Source organism: Bombus impatiens, unplaced genomic scaffold (genome assembly GCF_000188095.3).
Source record: "Bombus impatiens unplaced genomic scaffold, BIMP_2.2 scf_0136, whole genome shotgun sequence".
NCBI lineage: Eukaryota > Metazoa > Arthropoda > Insecta > Hymenoptera > Apidae > Bombus > Bombus impatiens.
The window spans coordinates 2,619,651-2,642,773 of NT_176555.1; the positions used below are offsets into that span (position 1 = coordinate 2,619,651).

Sequence of the window (23,123 nt, forward strand, 5' to 3'; positions counted from 1 at the left end):
CCTGTATTTGGACTGGCAAAATGCGAGTAACTACACGTCGATTCGATTCGATTCGATTCGCAATTATCGCTGTCAGTTGAGATTTTGGGTGCTTACGTCTCGTCAGAAGATTTGAAGTTTTTAGGACAGCAATAATTTTTTATTGATTGTTACGTTGCCAAATTACTACAGTTGCGGAATTACAGCGTTGAATTTGAAAGTGTCAGAATAATTTGGATCGTTTAGAAGAGAAGTTAGAATTCATAATTCATAGGAAAAGTGTGACTCGATAAGATAAAGCAACGAGTTAAACACGAAACAGTGCCTCGCGTGTCTAATTGGAATAATTTTTCTATAATTCAGAGATTTTCAGGTCAACAGCGCTGCCGAGTCTTTAATTACATTAGAGTACACGGATAATGCGTTTATTCCTGTGTAATTTTCAGTTTCTTTCTAATTGCTTCGGTACCGTTCACGAGAATTTTAACGTCATTTTGATATGTTAATTACCTTCCATGTAATTACAGCTGTAACCAGAAGACACTCGCATCGGCGAGGAAAGCTTCAAAGATTAGTCCCTGCTGACGTAGTCGGGTGTTAGATTTCGAATCACCACTTTTCTTACGGTACACTTATTACCTCAACCATTTATCGACAAATGAGATAGCCGTGATTTGAATTGCAAAACGTTTACATTGCCAGCAGTTCCTTTTTGCTAGTTTATCGTGATAATTATCGTCAGTGGATTTGCATAATTTAGTCGGATCTCATAGTCGAACTAGATTGTTTGACTATATTGCGTATTTGTAACATATTGAAACGTGCAATACCCTTTCCTTTTAGATTTCTTTCTTGTCATTTAAATGTCAAGTAAATACTCCACCATTAAAAATTTGTTCTTCTTATCTGCTTATCCAATTTTATTTAAAATTTTACACCGTTGAAATCCGACGAGTATTAATTTGAATTTATTAATTACGATAAATGTATGTAGTCGAGATTAATTACACGAACATTACTTCGTTCCACCGATATTATTTCGTTCCGGCATTCATGACGGCTCGAGACAGACTGAATGTAACCAAGCTCGTGGCTGTAGGTCAAAGTCTAATTAAGTGCAAATACGTAAACGAAACGGCGCGTTAGACATAGTTGGTATATACTGGTAAATTAAGTATCCAGATTAAAACAAAAAATGTATCAATCAAATATTTACATACAATTACATCAGATTACTCACACATCTAAATATTTATATCTAATATACAGGAATAAAAAAAAACAGCAATGTTGAAGCAATGAAAATGAGTTCAAATGAAACGTATAAATAATATAAATGATTATGTATTATATCTAGCGGAGGGAACGGAATGGAACGAATCGGACAAAAAAGCTCCGGGCTATTGGAGTCGCTCAATAACGATCAATAGCGTATAATTATTTCCAGGATAGAGCGAGAACGTGAAGAAATAAACGATCGAGGAGGTGTATCCTAGCTGGTAGATTAGAAGTTTTCGACGTTGCACAGACGTTCCCGGAGGTAGAGCCGTGCCTGTGGCCGCGACTTGCATACTTAATGACACGACTGGCTCCGAAGCTATTTCCTGTAATAAGGATCTTCGTCCGTCCGGCTGAATCTTCACCAATCACGGTACCACGAGATCCAAGAACTCATCATAATTCGCTAAAGTGGCTAATATTCGAGTCTTTCGATGAGTTAACAACTTTTCTAACGTATTTAACAGATTCGAAGGTTCTAATTGCAATTGTTCGTTTTACGTCCCGACAGAAACGTTTCAAACGTTTTTCCTTATTCGAACGAACAAATAACAAGACTCGATGATATAGAGGCTTGTCCTTAATGGTTTTTAAGAATTATGAGTGTGTTACTCGACTGACTTTGTCATTATTCGACGCTTATGTAACTAGATTGTGGTAGTCACTGGAATGAATTGGAATTTACCAGTAATTACTGTATTTCGCACATAGTGGCATAGACGAAGTTTTTAAAGCAACTCTGTTCGTGTGTTACAAGTGATTTGATTTATAACGTTCGCTACGTTTTTCTAACCTATACCTGGAAACACCGTGTCTCCTAATTATTTTCGAACACCGTGTAAAAGTAATTTCACAGCATGGTCATGTGCCGCTCACCTCACGAACCGATGGATGAAAAGGAATTGTAAAGAGATCGCCTCGAGGCTAAAATCAATGCTGTTCGATGAACAGGTTGTACTTTGTACATTGAAACACTTTTTTTCGGATCCTTTAAATAGCATGAAACCGAATCGCGACTCTTTTATTAACGAGATCTGGAAATTTCATCTATACATTCGTACGATACAATTGCAGTTTTAAGTCTTTTACAGAAAATTACGTATTTTTGAAAATACAAAATCCGTCGACATTCATTAAACTATAAGATTCCTTTTAAAGTTTCCATCTTCGAACAGTTTAACCGCTTGTCTTAAAAGATCGAATCGCAGTTGTTGAAGTGGTCACCATTTCTAAGAAGACTCTACATCTGGTCTTTTTTAATTTTCTCAAGCACTGAAGCCATCGACAGCGCGTAGACAAAAGACTGCGACGAAGACAAACCAGAGACAGTAGACAGGCGACGTTGGCTTCGGGGTTTTCAGTTATTGGGTAACACAGCTAGCGTGCGGATCTGGACCAGCTCAAATTGTATTCTTACTTATAATTACACTTCTATTTAAATATATTTTCTACCTTACAATTTATCCGCGAGTTTCTCTGTTTACACATCGAATAATCTCAACAGCAGGAATTACAGTTTAGCGAACGTCGTCGTCGTATTCTGAACAAAATTCAAACTACCTTCGACCTTCCAACTTGTAACTTCTATCTTCAGTTAGAATTTCACACACATCTCGTCTATAAAAAATCTCTTCAATCTTCCCAACGAAACACAAATCTCTGTCTCTACCCAATTATCTTCGCCACCGGGTACACCATAAACCACGATATTCGATTATTCTCCGGACGTTCAATTAACAATTCACCCGTCACGCGAGGCGTATCATCATAAATATCACCGGGTATCTATTCATTTATTAGAATGCAATTAATCGGGCCCACGATGTAGGTTACCGCTCGATCGTACCGGGTATATTCGGTCCGGTGTATCGTCGTCGATTTAATTGAATAAGTATGTCGCGCGGAGACACATAACCGCGGATTATCTCCGCTCGCGAATCAGAGAGATACCTGCCGCAGATTGGGACCGAGTACCCATGTGTACACACGCTGTTTCGTCTATAACCGAACACACAGATGCCAGATAGATAAGAGCCGACTGTGGAGAAGAAGCCGGCTCCAACGGAGAGATCAGACGCGATTAGCATCGGTGGAATTCGCTTCGAGATTCCCCGCATCGACTATGCGGCTCGCGCGAAAAATTTGTCACGACGCGTTCCTCGCGTTCTGCACAATGTTTTTAGAGAGTGTGGTTTATCTTGGAATAGTTTCTTGGAAGTTTGGAAAGATAGATTGGGATTGGGTAAGGTACACGAAAAAAATGTTTCCTTGCGATTTTAAGAATTTCGCGATTATTGGTCACTGCAACTGTGTTCCCATTTTTTATATTCGTCTTTTAAATGTTTTATGGTTTTTGTGTTACCATATTCTCAATGCTTCGCTGTTATTATTTTGTCGATACGATAAAAGTTGTATTTTTTAGAAACTTTAGTTTCATTTGTAATTTCACTTAAAATTCTACATACGCTTTGTCTGTAACGAATCTTCCTTTCGAGTCGAGAATTTAAAATTAGTTGTAAAATATTGTAAAAAATGTCTTGGAATAGCGAGGAAATGTATGCAAATCTCCTGTCAAGAAGAATCAGGCTGCGAAATCGATATAGCGAAACGTGTGAAAAGTACACAAAGGATAGTAGGTAATTAGTGATGCGATGATGAAAATGAACGGTCAGAAAACAATTACACTTCGTACTTACACAACCGTATATCAAGAAGAAAGATTTAATCAGAAGATCCTGACGGTAGACGAGAACACTTGCGGTCAAAGAGTTAAGATAAAGGTAAGAAGATAATTCGAAGATCGAATGTGATGCTCCCAGGAGGTTTCATATTTCAGAATACCACTGATATAGGTTACGTGTTCTATTGTCTCGTATAATACCTATCCTCGAGAGATCCTGTTTTCTAAATTGCTTTACCTCAAAAACGTTTAAAACAGGACCCTGCTGGCTAGTCCAAATGACGAACCACTAAATCCCTTACTGCCTTATACCCTCCCTATATAGTCGTTCCCCTTGGTAATCAAGATATCCCAAAGGAATTTCCTTTTTCGTAAATTCATAATAGGAAAAACGAAACACACGATTATCTTTAGATCTCCTTCAGAATATATCTAACTATTGCTTCAGCTATTATCTAAGCGATGAAAATTCTGTTATTCAATGAAAATATAACTATTTTATCTATTATTTATTATTGTTTAATCCGTGCCTTTCGGCTTTGGACGAACTTTCGGTTTTACATCTCTTACATCTAATTCTCTTCTTATATGTCTAAGAAGTATAACTAAATTGGAAGTTTCAAACTTAAAGCTGATCTAAAACGTTTGCACAAATTTAAACGCAAAAGTATCCAAAGAATGGGAGGTCTATAGAATCAATCGTCTGCGAGTATATCCACAAAATAGATATTTTTTACGACAAATACACAAATAAGTACTCGAATACTCGGTTGCTATACCGATGCAATTAATCACACCTGCTAGGATCGTTTCGACAACATACGCTCGTAATTAACGAGGCGAGTTAGTCGCTTCCGCGGGATCGTTAGCCGCGGTCACGTGACGCGTGAACGCAATCTCGATCGGTTTACAATGTCGTAACCGCACCCTTAGAACGAGTTCCGCGCTTCCACGTGTTCTCTACCGCGAGAGCGACAACAGAGAGGCGGAGAAGGCAGCGAGAAGTGGAGAAAAAGAGCATAAGGGCGTACGAGGTGGAACGATGCACCGACTCGATCAACGTGCGTGTACACGCTGTGCACGCATACGACAATGCTCGAGAGTGCTCGAGTACGCAAGACGATCGCAATTAGCATACCAGAGCGTTCCGGGAACCAGTCGACCGATCCGCGTTCCTTCGGAACGTCAGTGGAACTTGGTGACTCACTCGTTGATATCGGATCTCCAGTGTGAGTTTGATGGTGCGACGTTGGCAATGGCTCGGTAATAAGTGACGATATGGAGTAAATGACGGATGTTTCTGTTTTTAAGAATAAATTGGCTAATGAGTGAATGATAGCTGAACAGAATTTATTGGACAGAAATATATGAAAGCGATCAGCAAAAGAAACTAAGGAAAGACAATAATCCCTTCTTTTCTACAAATTGCAAAATGATTCATCGACGGCAACCCAAGAAAGTCGTAACTTTCGATCGTCAACCAGTTTTCCCATCGACGATCAAGAATCTGGTTCGATCGCGAGTGCAAGGGTGTCGCAAACGCGTGAAACTCGTGCGACAAAGTCGACTGGGGCCGGTGTACCCGGTGCCAGAGGTTAAGACACGGTAATAAAAGTCACATCGCGATGACTATAGTTGTTCGAGCGAACTAGAGGAACAAAGACAGTGATCGTGTTTCGTAATAGACAAGTCGGGACAGAGGAACAGAGACGCGCGTATAATTTATGCGAGAGGCTTAAGAGTCGTTGCAAAATCAGTTGCAGCCAACGTCTCGTGATTCGACGCGGCTTATCGTCGCGAAGCTGGACAAAGAATCGATCGTGGAGCGGACTCCTGCCGATCGATTGTCACGTAGCCTCGATAACGCCCGATTTTCAGAGAAAGTTCCAGCCTTGCGCTGTATCCTGATTTCCAATGTCCAGATTTAAGTTTCGAATTAGATTAATCGTTTCTCAATCTGATTTCTTTCTTTTTTTCTTTCATCCCTTTCATTTTGAAATTTCATTGACATTGTAATGAAAAGTTACTCGCATTCTCATCATAATAGTATTTCGAATCAATATGAAAGTACATACATAAAAGTTACAATTCATTCAATACAAACGTACAGCTAGTGAAAAGAAGCGCAGTCAATAAAAAATTAATACACAACATGAATGATAATCTCAAATGTATATCTACATTATTGTATTCACGCAAAGTTTCTATAAGTGTTCAAATACTTTTGTGAGCCACCATAGTTACTTTCGTTCAACAGTTTTAGAGATAAATGCGATATCCAGTGGAGATCGGGACATTGATAGCTGGCGGATAATATCCAATTCGTTATCTCGAGATTTGTTTAATGACTTGTTCAACGAGTACGATAGAGTTGTTTAATTGTTTGAGTTAAGGTAGTAGGAAATATATAATAGCTGTATATAACATTTCTCACGTCAGAATTATAATTCGCAGTACGAACGTGGCATCGTACCGTAAATGAAGAAGATAAATAGGCAGAAAATTGAAAGAGAAACGAATAATCGAAATTTATCGATATCCAATCTCTCGTTATATTTCGAATCACAAGATGAAACATAGCTTCTGTTCAAGCGAACGACTCTGTCGATGGCAGTCGAAGGATCTTTACAGGGTGTACAATGCAAAACTTCGTAAACAAAAGCAATTTGCTTAAGGATTTCTCCAAAATCTATCCCCTTCCAAACGAATTAAGGATATCGAGATCAATTTCGTCGAAAGCGCTACCACACTCGTATGGATTTCAGACGATTTCCGGGTCAGAAACCGCTAATTCGTGACCAGGAAGATGTGGACGAAGTCATCACACAACCACAATGTTACTTTCACGAAATCATCGGAAAAACCGCAGGGAAGGTGAGCATTTTTCTCACTGAGATTTGTTTCGCAAAGATATTAAAATTCCGCATCCCTTTTAGTTAAATTGAAACGATAAAAATCAACACAGAAGATGATCGTTCCTCGGTTCATAAAATTTTGGATTGGTTACAATGTCTTCCCTAATTATAGAGTAAGCTTAATCACAGAGCTCTTTCAATGAAGAAACGGAAAAAAAGAAACAATCAAAATTCCTCCATACGAAGTTTAAAATCACCTAAAAAAAAAAAGAAAAAAAGAAAGGTGGGAGACGAAACGTTCGCTGGAGTGTAACCCAACATTTAACGTCATTCATCGTCGATTCGTCCCAGTCTGTTGTCGGCTGGGCTGCAGGGAATTTGAATACGAGAGCAGGGCATCGTAGAAGGCGGCAGGCTGGCTGTTTCGTCGTTTTCTCTCGACGCGGTGAAACAGGTTGCCCGGTACACGACACCTGCTCCCAGACCTGAAAATTCTTTCGCGGGGACTCAGCCCGCTTATCGAGTTTGCTCATCTCCAATCAAGCCCGACCGAATAATCTCGCCGATATTTCGCCGACATTAAGCCGCCATTCCAACGCGCGATCCACCGTGTTCCTCGCATATTTTAGCGGCACGCGGCCGAAATATGTGGGAATTAAAACGAAAAATCGGACGATGACATGTCGGCATTCTTCACATCATGTTCTATAGATACCTTGTATCAAGCATTAACTTTAGGATATAATATTAAGAGAACACGATGCTTCTTTGAGAATTTGAAGCAATTTAGACGATTGAAATATTAAGAATTTTCAGTTTTCATTTTTCATGATTACTAATGGAAATCTTCGAACAATTGGTTACAAAGTTTCAGAGAGAATTTTCTCTCTACGAAAGATAAGCGAAGAAATTAATCTACTATACCAATCCCCATTTTTATTAATTATTTGTATCAACCCTTATTTTTAAATTCTCTGTTAATTTTCCATTTTATTAAAATATGCAAATAATCTGTCTACTGTACCCTAAGACAACAAGGTAACATCGAAAACGTCTAGATGAAGATAATATTCGAACTTTGAAAAATTTTGCTCGAACACGCTACGTGTTGTATTCGATCTACATTGCCATTTAAATTCCCCGCTTGAAAATGGAGCATCTTGGAGATGCAGCTCTGGAGGTCGAGGCGAATTCTCACAGAAACTGGGCGAGGCGCGGGTCGAGTCGATACTTCATCCTTCGGGACACGTTTGAAAACGATCTTATTCCCCGGGACGGTGGAACGTTTTGCTCGGCGCGATATCAACTGGAGATTATATGTGTACACGGCGTGGCAAAGATTCTGTTAAGATACGAGTGGTTCAGGCCGTGCATCATACAAATATTTACACGGCGTGTACACGTGCGATAGAAGGCCCGCGAGGTTACGCTCTCGAGCATTGGTAGCGAACGTGATCCATGGATCGAGCCGCGTTTGCTCCAGGATTTCGCCCTCTTTTACCTACGAGATCTATCTTGCGAGCATCTTCGCTCGTGGCGCTCGATCTTCTCCCCCATATCTTCGTACAAGTTTACGTGTATACGTATGAGCCTCTGAGAAGACTTCTTTCTCGTGGTACTTCGCTATTTATCTGACCGCTCTTTTCCGTTTTCGCGTACGAGATGCACGCGCGAAAGCGGAATTCGTCTTGAAAGTAGCATCGTTCCGCTTGATTTAGGACAACAGGTTACGCAGCGAACCTTTCCACAGGACTTTGTGCTTTACGATTTCCTTTGATTGTCTATACAACGAGGTTGAATGCTTTATTTGCTCGGAGAATATATTTGAATAACGCACGACATAGTTTTACTAAATTTACTGCTTCCGATTTTCAGCCCCTTAGTGAAAATTACACTTAGTGAAAGATATGGAGGATAGAATAGTTCGAAAAGTTCTCGTTACAATAAAAGTTTTCTACGATGACCGTCCAAATACTTTATATAGTACGTAATAAGTAACTCAATGCAATAAATACGGATCTAAAGGATAAAATTGACGGGAAAATAGAGTACAATACGATCACAGACTGCGCGAAGTTGCCTGGCGCGCATCGATCGGCGAATCAATATTTATTCAGACCGAGTGGAGGATTGAAGCTTTCGATGGCGTGTTCCAGACAGCATCCACTGGCGAGGCACGCGCAACTCGATTTATTATTTGAAACTCGGCTCTCGCCTAAATAGCGTGCCGGTCAGTTTCAGGGAAAGCGACAGAATTACGATCGAGGTTTCATAAAGCGACCGAACAAACGTTAATCGAATCATCTCTCTTGCTCTCATACAGTGTATTTCGATCTGTAATCGTATATTTCTGTTGGATAGGTGCACAGACCTATCGGCTTTACGCCTGATTACGAAGTTAATTGCCGGCACGTACATGTTTCGACGCTTGACGAACTACGATCGTCAACGAATTAACCAACGATTACGTTATCTCCGTCTTCCTCTCTTCTCGTTTATTTTCTCCGGTTCAACCTTTAACTCTTTCTCCGCTAGCCACTTTCCAACGGCGAGAATCTCTCAATCTCTCCTAACGGTTGTACGATTCTTCGTCCTCTCTCTGTCCAGCGATAATCTATAACCATAACTTCTTGGAGTAATAGTCTGGTCTCTGTTCGTCCATCGACTTGCCAGCCTCTCTCGTCATTCTCCATCCTTCTCCTTCTCTCGACCTTTTTATATACATATACAAGTGCATGCGTACATTTGTGTGACTCGATGATAAACGAACTTTAAATCAGTCACAGGGTATTAGCGGCACTAAAGGTGGATTACCAAGGCGGCTGGGTGGGTGGTTTTTCTCGCGGGGTCGCCACTCGCGAGATCCAATAACGTGGGAAGTCCTGGTAAGCCGATAATTAAATGTCTCGGCCTGCCGTGCCGTTTATGCCATTCAATTAGCAATAATTGGCAAATTATACAGCCCGTTCGCGGTTACCCGCGGTTCTACAACCGTCCTTCGTACACAGGGTCTCGATCGTCGACGCAATAAACGGCCGGATCATAAACGACCGTCTCCCCTTCGAACGCGCGTTTAAGGGCCACCGTGTTCGACCGTGCCACTGCTGGTCGTTATTATTTCAGACCTGGTCGAGTCAAAGAGTTCTTTCAAACGTTGTTTCTTCTTAGCGCGGAACATTTAGTATATTTCCTTAAGATCCATTGAAAAAATATCGTAACAGCGTTCTTTCTGATGGATCTTTCGAGCGATTAAACTTCTGATTGCTTGCTTCAATTCAAATTTGCAACGGCATAATAGCGATTGGTAACTTTTTCTCGCGTGAAATCAGCTGAGCGGTGAAACTCAATTAAGGATTCTTCAGAGATTGTTGAATAACCATACAAATGGAATTTCACATTATTGCAACAGTATTTTACAATTACCTAAAACAAACGGCGTAAGATATTGCTACATTAAGTACTTCTTTCGCTCCAACGATATTCCAACCAATTTAAGTAACTTCCATTAGCTCTCGATAATCGTAAAATGTTCCCGATCCTATTCGATACTTACAAGCGTACCATCCCAATCGTGCTTACCACCATGAGCAATTAAAGTCTCCCCATTCTCTAAAAATTCACCTAATACCCTTTCCCAGACAAACTGCGCCGATCATTGTACTCGATTTCCCCATGGTACGATCTCGACTCTTATTAGAACAACAGCACCGAGACTCCGTTACTGGAAAATTCACGCTGGCCTTCCACGCTAATCCCATTAACCTTCCTTTTCGTTCTAATTGCGCCATGGCAGACACTCGATACCCTCGCCAGACCGGCCGTCGGTGTCCCGCGACTACTCCGGAAGTTGATTCTACGACCTCTCGGGATAATATCGATAACTCGTGTTTGGCCTAATGGCACGAGCCAGCTTTCTTATCCAATAGTCGACAGTCACGCAATTTCACCGTTTTCCTACGTATTTTACCGGTATCACAGAGCGCCGCGAGGGTTGTTTTCGACAGTCGACGTCTCCACCCCTTCGAAGGTGCAGAACTTTTTTAATTAAGACGTAAGATATTCACGATATAAGGTAACAGGTAACCTCGTCTATTTTTGGCCAAGTTGAACGCGCTAGAAGCGATGGTAATTCGTTTCTAAGTTCGGAATGATATTTGGTAGACAAGAATTAGAGTTGAGGATTGTGAGATTCCGATATAGCGATCAGTAGACTGTGGATATTTTGTGCAATTTCATATTTGGAATTACGAGCCATTAAAATTCACGAAAATGAAACTCTGGAAAAACATTTTTTTATCTGTCACATATTTTAGCATTTTTCAATTTCCTCTAAATGCATGAAAATCCGCAGTCGATTGATTATTAATTAATTACCTACGTTAACAGAATCAAAGCAGAAATTTGGTGCGATATTTATAACATGAAAATTCAAATTGCGAAATATGAATCCAAAACGATGATTTGCGATCAGTGACGTTAGCAGAAGCTCCAATTGCATTCCTTTTCAATTTCAGATATCTCGAACCGCGGAAGTCGGTGTTAACTAGTTTCTCCTTTACGCGACGACTCAATTAAACCAGTCCTGAACAGGCAAAATTAATTGCGAGCATTAATCGAATTAATTGCCCACTAATTTTCAGAAAACATCCCGATCACAATCAACCGGCGCGACCTATCTAACCACGAGATCTCGATTCTCGATGATCCTGCTCTGCTACCACCGTGTGCAAGTGCTTTCGTACTTAGATCGTTTAATTAAATTCGAGAAAACGCGATATAATCAGTCGGGGGAAGATGAAACAGGCATTTTGTTGCTTCCTCGAAAGCTGAAAACACCTCAGAAATGAATTCTGCGTACACACGGTGGGAAACATCGGCGGATAGGTATAGACGGCGGCGAATAGAATCCGCTGAAAGGAGCCTCAATGACCCGTGGACATCCTGTCCTTTGTGGGCTCTTTCGTGGAAACGATAAACCGTCTAGTGAAGGAGCAAAAGGGAGAAGGAAAGGTTCGCCGTCAACCCGACAGGAAATGCCGCCAGGAATTCTACCTATAAGGCGTTATGACACGTAGAAAAGGTCTCTGCGGGTTTGTTTGCATGCGCTTTCCACCGACAATGGTATCAGACCTCACGGATGCGTTCTCCGTGTCGCATTCTGCGCAACTGATACTTTGCGGGACGCAGGCCGGCTCTTCGGCTCCTTTTCTTTACTAATAAATCACAATGATGCGAATATTTTTATTAGAACTTGGCACATCGTGATGATAGTTGAATCTTTGCTCCAGCTTTCTTTAGATTTTCTTTGAATTGGGTTTCGTATGTTGCTGTTAATCTTTAATTAATGCATCAAGGATATTTTGAAGATTAAGAATCATAATAATATTTTTCGTCACAGTACATATTCATCGAAATGCAAACATTGTAAATACAACGAGAATCTATGAAATTTTCATAGCCACCCCACCCCACTCCAACCGAATAACATTCAAAACGTGTGGCTCTAGAAGCAATTGTATGAATCTGTATATCAGAAGGAAAATCTTCGAAAGGGAAAAGCAGCGGCGTTGGTTACGCAACGAAGCGATGTGGCTGTGGCGGCGGGAACGTGACATTGCGAAAATGGCGCGCAACAATGAGGGAGCGTACAATGGCTAGATAAGAGGCGGGGACGAAGCAGCCAGAGGTCTTCTGAAAGCCATACCAACCCAGACCGTGTTGATACGCGTTGTAAACGCGGTCATAGATGAATGAGTGCATAGGACCAGTTTGTTGCAGAGAAATGCACTCGGCTGCTTTATCTGATGGAAAGAAGCCGTCTCCTGCAATTTTTTAACCAGAGAAATTGAGTCTGAGATCCTCGTGAGTCACTATAGTGCAAATCTTAAATTTGTTACTTAATATAATGGAGGATATGGCTAAATATTTGATTGATGACAAATCGCCAATTAGTTGTTTCGTTGGACAGTTGTTTTGAAAGTGTTGACTGTTACGATCGTTTAGCATCAGAAGAATAGAATACAGAATTTATTAGAATAGAAGAACTGCATTATTTTGTAGAAAAATTTAAGAGAATTCTATGTTCTATTATAGAGGAGAATCTTAACAGAGATTCAAGTAGAATGAATCGAATTGATCAGACAAGATTAATAGATACAGAGTCCTAAATATCGACTGCAAGAGGATTGTGATAATCCGCGAAGCTTAAAGAGCTTCTGTGAAAATTATTATTAAAGGCGGATTGCATTAAGTGCGAAAAACGGCACTTAGTGCATTGGCACGTAAGTGCCAATTTTTTGTTAATTCACCATCTAAGTCCTGCCACGTTAACATGATATTTATGAAGGGAGTGAAATCGACACTTGCGAAACAACGCGCGATGGTGTGCCTACACGTTGAAGATGACGAAGATTTTCAATGCAAACGGCATCGATCGGAACAAGAAGAAAACGGGCAACGTAACGACACTCATTACAGCGTCGTTCATCAAGGAGCATTACCAGGACGAGGTTCTTCGTTCGACGTCCAATCTCGTATCGATCATTCGTCAGGTGCTTAGACACGTTCGATTAATTTCAATCGATCGCATCTACGGCCCTCGAGGCGCATAAATCTCCGACAAATAAAACGAACACGAGGATCCCTTTGATCGCGAGCTGCACGCGTTCGTCTTTAGCGCGGTTCTTTGGTCGCGATCAATACCGCGTCATGCGTTCATCAATCTTGCACGATCGACAGGCAACAAGGAATCGTGTATTGCGTATCGTCCGTGGAAAAATTCAATTGCCCACTCATTGAAGTCTGGACAACGTTTCGTAAATTGACACGTTTAAGAAGGACCAACCAAAATATGGATAACTTGATTCACCTTTACGGCGGAATTAGGTCACGTGAATGCAATAGGAATGTCATTTTATATCTAGAAAGTTAGGGATTGGAAAGATAATTTTTTCTTTTTCTTTAGTTTGAAGAAATGTCTCCTCTGTTCTCGAGTTTCCAGAGAAAATTAGTTTCGAAGATGAATAGAATCTTGATGGGAAATTTCTGTACCTATCGCTCATTATATAGTAAAGAAAAAACCTCTTAAAATTGTTTCACTTTTCAAATTTATTGCAATATATAAAGTACGAAGGTTCGAATGGTTTACATCTCAATATCAAATTCTTCGCTTCTCAATCTTTATAAAACCTTGGAAAATTTCACCCGATTCGAGAGATACCACGGCACGGCGTAATCTGGAAAAAGAACGAGTCTCGCACACAGGTCGAGGCGGAATCTACCGTGTACATCATTGTGGACACGGATATCCAACCGTGAAATAGGACGTTCACGCTAACGATCCCTCTAATAGTCCGAGAAATCGGCGCATTTCCTATCATTACGAGATGAACGGGCAATGCAGCACGCGCTCGTCGATTCCTCAGGGCTCATCATCTTTGAATCCAACCACGGACAAAGACTTGTAAGTCTACGTTATTCATCGCATTATTGCATCGTAAACGGATTTTTAATTCTGACCAGCTTGTCGCGGTTATCGTCAATAATCTTTCACGAAGTGTGTCTTGTATACGTCGAAGATGATAGAATGTTGTCCGATTTCACGCGTTATCATTGAACTAAAATTTCTGTCATAGATATAGAAAAGTAATTGCAATGGATGCTGATAGAACTTTTAAAGATTCAAGAAAAATGCAGAAAATCTTAAGAAAGAATCATTCACTTTCATTCCTTACCTGAAGAAATATTTCCATAACTTTCGGAGCGAGTAAAATTTGAAGACATCGTCTACGAGAGGCGTAGGACTGCGCCTAGTATTGATGTTTGTGATTATTTGATCGGAAACCGATGGCAGCGTGAAAGTTCGATTTCTTCGCATCGTCGTATCGGGAACTGGGTGCATTTAGCATGATCCGTTCGCCAGAAAATCGGAAGGCCGTGCGTGACGAGCAGTGGAAGGCGGTTCCTTTCGAAAGCCTCACGTTTCCATCGGAATCTCGAGCGACGCCGCGTAATCGTCAGTCTAAGAAGCTCTAATACCGGCTAGCAAGTCGATACTTAGTGGAAAGTACGGGTAAACGTGAAACGTGACGTGGTTTCAATCCATCGCATGTAATTGAGTGTAAAAGTCACGGGCAAATGGGGAAACTGGCTGAGTTTCGCTGTGCTTCCTCGATATCGATATTCCAATATAACATGTGTATTACTGACGTGCGGTATTCCCAAGAGATCAGGAAGCTTTCCTGGTTCACAGGTGTTAAATTGAAGAACTACTAAAATTGGAAGCTACTTTTCTTCATTTAGATGTTGATCATTAAATGAACGTATGACTATTAATTAACATTACAAGCACCTTCCTTACACGGTAATAAGTTCTTCATCTTCCTATAAATTAACTTCCTACAATCTAAAGTCTGTCTACGTATAAATCTTTCATAAATGCATAGAGATCCACAGTCTAATGATATCTTAATAAAGTACTTTAAAGGAGATAAAGGATCTAATTGCAACGTAAAATACTAATCTTACGTTACAATTTTCCATTCGACGATACGCAAAGATATCCCGTTTCGTTATGTCTTGCTCGGCAGAAAGAACCACGTCACTTATCAATACACGTCAGTAGAAAGAGCAAACGAATCGCAAGGAATCGGTTCAGAACAACGAAGATTCATTGTAGCATTCAACACACTTTCCCAGAGAGGAGAATACGTACGTGGCGCTCGTCGAGAGGGAGGAACCGGTGTTATGGCAATTAATTCGAGCCCGATCGGTCCGCCTCTGATCCTTCTTCTTCGTTTCCACGTTTTTTTCTTCTTCTTTTTTTCTCCAACTCCTCCTCCTCGCCATAGCAAGCGACCCGTGTACACGCGCGCTATTTCCGTGAACCAAATACGGCGCTCGCAGGCGAGTCAACGTCGAGGGCAACCTCGAGGACGAAGGTGGTTGTTGCGATCGAAGTGGAACGCGTAATAACGGAATGCACTGGGCTGATCCGCTTCGAGCTGTCTCGAGCTCGTCGTTCCATCGGTTCGCACCATCACATTGGCTGCGTTCCATTAAGCATCTGCTGTGTGGGTGTTTTTAATAGACACAAGACCGATTTCTTTTTAAAGGAAATTAACGAATATGCCTGTTTCTGATGATACCAAGACAAGAAATCTGTCAAAGTTCGTTGTATTTGGAAATATTTCTTGGAAGCTTGCATTCATAACTCTATGATCTATGAACTTCTCGTGTCTCGATCTTGCTTTCGTTCCACACGAGAAAACAATTTTAAATGTTTAAAGAAAATCTACAGATTCTTTGGAAAATCAAGAATGTTTCCTTCAAACTAAGAAATTTCTTAATGTCAAATATGGTTCTATAAAAATTCTGTTTTATCGATTTAAAGAGCACAGAAAGATTGAGCGGAGTAACCCCTTGCCTTACGATATTAAGTTTGACTTCTGTAACGAGGGTGTTTTATTTACAAAGAAGTCTTGGCTTGCAACAGATGATAACAAAGGCCGATACAAGCGTGGCGAAGGAACTAAAGAACATGAAATTCAAGCATCAAATTATTAAAAGAACAAGGGCCAATTCTGAAATTCGTCGTTTTCATTTTCGTCGAGACACACGTGAAAGCGATGCACGCTCCTGGCGGACAATTAAACAATTGTCGGTATCGACCCACTTCTCGACGGGGCAAGGAATCCGCACGCGCTTCCTCGCGCCTCTCGAACAACGCGCGCCACTGTTCGCCACGTGAAATAAAAGGCACCACTGCGAGATCCTTTCGATCAAGATCGAACGTCGACTTATATGGCGAGACGATTCGCCGTAAAAGCAACATCGTTGTCCAGGATTACACGCTCTTCTCTATATATTTCCTCGCGATACATCGACCTCCAGGAGGTCGTACCAAGGAACGCTTGATGGATCCTGACTGTAGTTATGTTTCACGATGGCTTATCAAGATCGTTCGTTCAGTGATATACTTTGTACCAATGGTGAGTAAAAGTGGTTGTGAATAAAGTAATTTGGTTGGTTTGTGAATAAAGTAATTGTTTGTTTATGATAAAAGAGAAGATCGTTGACATGTATAATGAGAACGGCAAAGAATCTTTTGTATCTAATCTCCGGTACTTTGTACGATGTTGTAAAGTTTAGATCAGCCGTTGATAGAATCGATAACAATCTTTGAATTCATAATACACTTGAACTTTGGAGAATACTTAGAATAAAAGATAGAACAGAATCTGTAATTTTAAAGGCAAAAAGTAACATATTGGTGTGCCTCGGTAGCGCAGTAGGCAGCGCGTAAGTCTCATAATCTTAAGGTCGTGAGTTCGATCCTCACCCGGGGCAATTTTTTTCTATATTTGTACGAAATAACATATGTTGTCTGCGATGTAAAATGTAAAATAATGTATCTCATTTAAATATAAAGGCATCGTAAACTAATACGGTGGATGAGCACCTTGTCCAATATCCTTTGTCATGTCTCTCCCATTAAATAACGCTTCGGTTAACGAGCTACATCTCGTAACGAGATTTAGCAGGGATAAGATTTCGGTCATCGATGCCATTGACCTCCTTAACGACACTAAGCAACTGACCGCGTCGATGAAAGTTATAAGAAAGTGATGGGAAACTTTAGACAGTACAGCTCACGTGGGTAACTCATGATGTCATTAGAGGGTCAGGAACTTTCTCAAAATGTTCGATATTAACCTGCTCAAATCACGACCGTGTGAATCTTGCGGCAATAAACCCATCATTCGCTTCTTTTCGTTTCGTTTTACTTCCTTGTTGACCGAAAGATTTTTTTAGATCGGTGATCGTAAAAATAACTCCTCTTCTAACACATTTAACCGATAGATCATAAATCAACTAGTACATTTTCATTCAACACTTTGTTTCATTTTATTCGATGACTGGACTTGCATGACTGGCGACTTCTTTCAAACAATATTGTGATTTATCGCGTTCATATTCCGTTACGAATTCTAAATTTGCACAAAACTTAACTCATTCCTCCTCGCCAATGCAACGCCGGAAACCTGTCAATTCTATTTTAACGTATCGATCACTGTCAACGAAAAGTTATAATTTTTATGTAGAAAGTATAGCTATTATTCAACACATATTAGATGACAAGTAAAAAAGTTATTGTTTGCTATGGTTTGACAATGACGTTAAAACAAAATTCGCATGGACTAAAATTTCATTCGTGACAATTTATAAAGATGATACTATACTAATCGATAAAACTGGAAAGTAAACACTTCATATCCTCATCCTTCTTTTAGTCGTCCACATTATAAAAATTTGTGATTTATTAATTTATAGTTGCGAGTGTAACAACATTGTGACACCAAAACTGATTCAGTCATAGCAGACCAAACGAAACACCGAATTAGTCGTGACAAATGCTCGAAGGTCCACCACGTGGATCTCGGTCACGCAGAGATTACGTCACAAACGAGTCAATACTACGCGCCATAGGTAAATTCCAGTTTCTAGATTCCCAGGATTCAGAAAAACACGTTTTACATCGTCTATATAGTTCCGTCACGTAGGATCACGTGTTTCCGCTTGAAACGGAACCATCACATGTGCGTACACGCGAATCGTGTCGAGCCACATGTTCGTCGACGTGCATGCGCTGTGTACGACAAACTGATTACACGTTTAATTAGCATAATACAATGAACCATCGCAAATAACACGGTTCCGCCTGGTCATTAACCGCCGATTCATGGCCCGCGAGGGATTATTATAAACAATGAGAGGAGGAGTGCGCCGATCGTGATTAATTTTCCAATACGAACAGTAATTTACTTAATATATCTCGTTGCGTCATTTGTTTCGCGACATTTACCTCCTAAAGGTAAGGCTTATCTAGAGAAAATCAAATTTTGGAAATCTATTAATTTACTAAAAAATTTGGTACTCTAGAACCTCGTTAAAAAATACTTCATATGTCAAGGAAATTATAACAAAAAAGGATTCGTTTAAAAATTTCTTCTTTTATAAAAGAGATCAAAACAATTCGTTTTTCTTTCACGTGCTCCTTTTAGATATCTATGTGACGATCTCGAAACATCGATCTTCTAATTCGCGATATGTCACGCGTTCGCACGACGTAGCTCCAGGCATTAAAGTCTTTTCCCCCGAGGGAGCCATTCACGTCCAGTTGTAACCTTCCAATCCATCTCGTCTAAAACCCGACGAGGAATTACGAAACTCGATCCTCCTTCCGCGATCCATCGCTATAATCGAACGATTCCCACAGCGCCAGCCCAGTCGTCGGCCGTTTAACGACCCAGCGACGTTCCATTATCGATTATGCTCGGTTATGTGCAAACACTCCCTCGCGAATGACCATGATAACGCCGCGTGTCGAATAGGGACACGGCTAATCGCACTCGCGATTTCCATGCGTCTTATACACCACGATCATCAACCATGGAACAACCAGGAGACTGGAACATGACGTGTATTTGATGACTTTACATAAACGAGATCGAATCTTTGATTTGAAACTGTTGAAGATATGAGAAACTAGGTTAAGTCGAAAGAGTTTCTAAGAAGAAAGGACCTGTGGTGGAGGAAACAAGGTGCAAACGTCTTGATCAATTTGACGAGGATCGCACGATGAGGATGTAGTAGCAGAAGTTGCTCCGATCAGTGAAATTGGATAACCATGTGATTTTTTTAGGTGAAAGTAGAGGTATAAAGAACCCTTTGTCTATTTGACTGGTCTGGATGGTAAGAATTTTTCGACGTCTATTTTTTGTTTTCTATAGCTGACTGAACGGATGAGTGAATTGAGAAACACAGATTTTAGAGATTCGAGACTTTCACAGTCATTGAGTGTAATATCCCGAAGATATTATTAAGATATAATCTAACGTTTAATATCTTTCGATGGCCTACGCACTGATCAGAAAATTAGGAAAAGAAATCTTGATTTTGATCGTTTCTCCACTTTACAAAGTTTTTTTAAGAGGGACATAGAAAACGATCTGAGGCGAAAGACCAAAAAAATCTCTAGTACTACGTAATCTTCAGTAGCCAAAAATCATTGGAGTTACATAATATCACTTACCTCATGCGCCTGATCCTCGATGCTCCTGAGAACCGCGAGATTCCGAATAGTGGCGCGTCGGGTCTCGAACGACGATTCCAGCCTGGTGGCTGCGTTTCCCACTTCCTCCACTAATCTCCGTGCGCGTTTCACCGACAATCTGAAAAGATAAAAGAGAGGCGTCGTGATCGCGACGCACCGTTAGGAATTCCCTAGTGGCTAGGTTATCGCTAACGAAACATCGAACGCTAACCCGCCGCAGCTCGTCTCTTCCATACGCGAGTGGGCGCTAACACGACACAAACGTTATCGTCATCGTTATAAAACGTACCCCATCACGGTTTCCCGTCCACGTAGAACGTGGCGCCGAGAAATATATTCGCCATCGCGACCTAACTCTACGACCAAACTCTTCGAGCTTCGAAGAAACGACGACGGCGAGAATCATTGCATATGCACGTCGTTCAAAGAAACCGCGAAGAGGATCGTTTCTTCGACACGAGAAATTAATAGGCGAGTCGATAGCTATTTTATGAACGTGCGAAGGAGAGATCCACTGGATAATTAAAGCGGAACGAGCGGATGTAAAGACACGCGCGAGGGAAACGGGAACGAACGACAATAAGCTCGAGTAATGTATCGATCGGTGTCCTCGCGAGTGTCTTGCTTGCGGCGAGATTCGCGCGCTTTCTAACGCGAATCGTTGCTCTCTAACCTAACGTGCTCAAGGTGCAAAAGCGGTGCCGCGCGTTCCTCCAGCGAGGTGATCGCCTCCTCGGCATCTCTCGACGTTCTTCTCAATGTGGGGTCCGTCAGGAGCCGACCGAGAGGCGTCAACGTGCCAGATAGACTGCTGCATTCCTTCAACTCCGACATCTCGAGGGCCAGCCTGCGTCCTGCCGCCTGCCATTCCGTCATTAGTCCATCGTATTCCTGTAGGATAATATTAGGTTCGTGAGACGAGTGAAAAGTAGTGGCCATTATATTTGTTGGGTATATTTCTTTATGTCTTTCTTCGGCAAGAGTTGAGTGACGAAGAATGCAGAACAGATATTTTTAATTGGTAGTTTAGTTGATACCTTTGTTGTAATTACTCGTAGTAGATCCCAGGGTTGAATCTTATTTGAGTGAGATATTTGGAAAATTAGTATTCTAATAATATAATATTAGTTATTTTGAGATAATTATACGTTGGTCGGTATGAATGTTTCTTGAAGTAATTTCGTCCAGGTTTATAAATTCTTCATCGATTACAAATTCCTATCCCTTGAAATCATTCGTGCGCAAATGCGGTACGTGCTTTTATGCTGACTAGTATCCGGGGACACTTTATAACATTCTTCCACTGAAAGGTCGCGTGGTAGACTATAATATTATACAGAGTGGCGCAAAATAACTATTACCTTACGTGTAAATATATTTTGTGAATAACATCCAGATGACGTCCACTGAGCGTTCCTAATTTTTCAAACGTTTATCCCAAGCTAAACGGTTCTAATAACCGTTAAGTTTGAAAGAGCCTAACGGACTTAGGATGATATATCGTTCAGAGTAATTAGAAGTATCAGTTAAAGAGAATAACGAAAAATTATAAATATGCCAAAGTCATTTGTTACATTTCTCGAGAGCATTTTACGCTGATTTTAATTAAGTGAATTTTAATGGGCCTTTCGAAGATGGAAGTCTGCTATGATTAAGAAAATTGATTGCTGATCACTAAAGATCACTAAAAGATATCTAATGGATGTTTATATTTTGGAAATGATAGTAGAAGGATGGAAGAGATGAACGAAAAATAGTATGTAAGATTGTACAATCCTTATATGCTTTCTCGCCATAGTCATAAACCAGAAATTGCTATCCATTAACTCTGCAATACTACACCTATATCTGATCTCATTACTACTATAACGAGGGTCTGATTATCATAACCATTAAAATAAGTGAAAGTAGAGATTAAACGTCTGGAAGAATATAATTTTATTAACGTAACATCCATTTCAAACGAAAACAGCATCAAACCCGGCACTGAATAGTCCTAAAAAGAATAAATAACAGAGAGCCATCTCTTAGAAATAAGTAGAGAATTCAGTACTCATTATAGTACTTTAGAATTAGCTCAGACTGAACACGTGTTCTACTCTAGTTATCAATCACCACCATTTAATCTCTCTTCCACTAACGACATTATGATATGCTTGGGTTCGACGATTCCTCGCGAACGAGAAAGTTTGAAATTTTCAAGCGTACGCCAACGATGTTACACGAACGCCAGTTATTCGACCACGCACAACGAAGGTTCGTTCCCAACATACTTCGTGAAAGAGGCAAGCGAGCAGGAACGACAAGACGAGTCCTTACTTTCCGCCGAAGAATCCTGCAGCTATGTTTCTGCCTATCTCAACGATGATCACGAGCCGACCGTTATTTATGAACATTTTCCATCGGCGAAATTTTCTCCTTGTAACGTTTCCCGATCGATTATCTCCAGCAAGGTCGCGAATAACTGTTGTAAAGTCGCTTCACCTTCGATCGGCATCGCTTTATCGACCGACAGACCGATAGAATTCGCCCATTGTGCCATTTACGTTCGCACAATGGCCGGAATAATTGCTGCGAAGTCGTTGAGCCACGAAGGACGATGTACAGGCCATGAAGACGGAGAGAAAAGAAATTTTGTTTCGTTTTATACTGAACGAAGTTGGAGTTCTTTGAATAAGCTAGAGATTCTAATTGATAAATTTTGGCAGAATAGCACGATCGATCTGATAATTGCGTCACTTTGTAGTTCAAATAATTTGAAATATTATATATTTGAAATTCTGCAAAACAAAGTAACCTACAACAATTCATCGTTGTCGCGTATGATACGATACTAACGGAGGGTTAAATATTCAAATCTAATAATACCTTTAATCGTTCACTTTCGAGCAAACATTCAATTACCATACAACCTAACCCATTCGAAAGACACGAATCAGACTTAATCGATCGTAATTGCATAGTGCAAGGTGAAGATCGTATAAATCTCTGGATGCACAGTCTACAATCTCCCAATCTCCTCTGAAACCGCCACCTAACGAAACCGTATCACAGCCCGAAGACACCCATGCCACTCAATTACCCGAACGAATGCTTAATTCACGTCAAAACATTCGTTCTACTGGATCGGTGCGTGTATACAGACGCATGTCGCGGGCGAAAAAAATTGCGAGGGCCGTGACGAATTGCGATCACGATACCAGGCGCGACGAAGACG

General features: G+C 40.7%; 1 protein-coding gene and 1 non-coding gene across 2 annotated transcripts in view; one reads left to right on the forward strand and one right to left on the reverse strand.

Annotated features, from left to right (window-relative positions):
• LOC100745489 (puratrophin-1) overlaps positions 1-23,123 on the reverse strand; it is a 137,945-nt gene that overhangs the window by 66,999 nt on the left and 47,823 nt on the right. Inside the window, exons 7-8 of the mRNA XM_033319203.1 lie at positions 20,580-20,797; positions 19,886-20,024 (exon numbers count right to left, since the gene is read on the reverse strand). Of these exons, the coding sequence (XP_033175094.1) occupies positions 19,886-20,024; positions 20,580-20,797 (357 nt within the window). The remainder of the gene's footprint in view (positions 1-19,885; positions 20,025-20,579; positions 20,798-23,123) is intronic.
• On the forward strand, positions 17,067-17,139 carry TRNAM-CAU. Its single transcript has one exon. It is a non-coding gene; the product is annotated as a tRNA-Met (tRNA).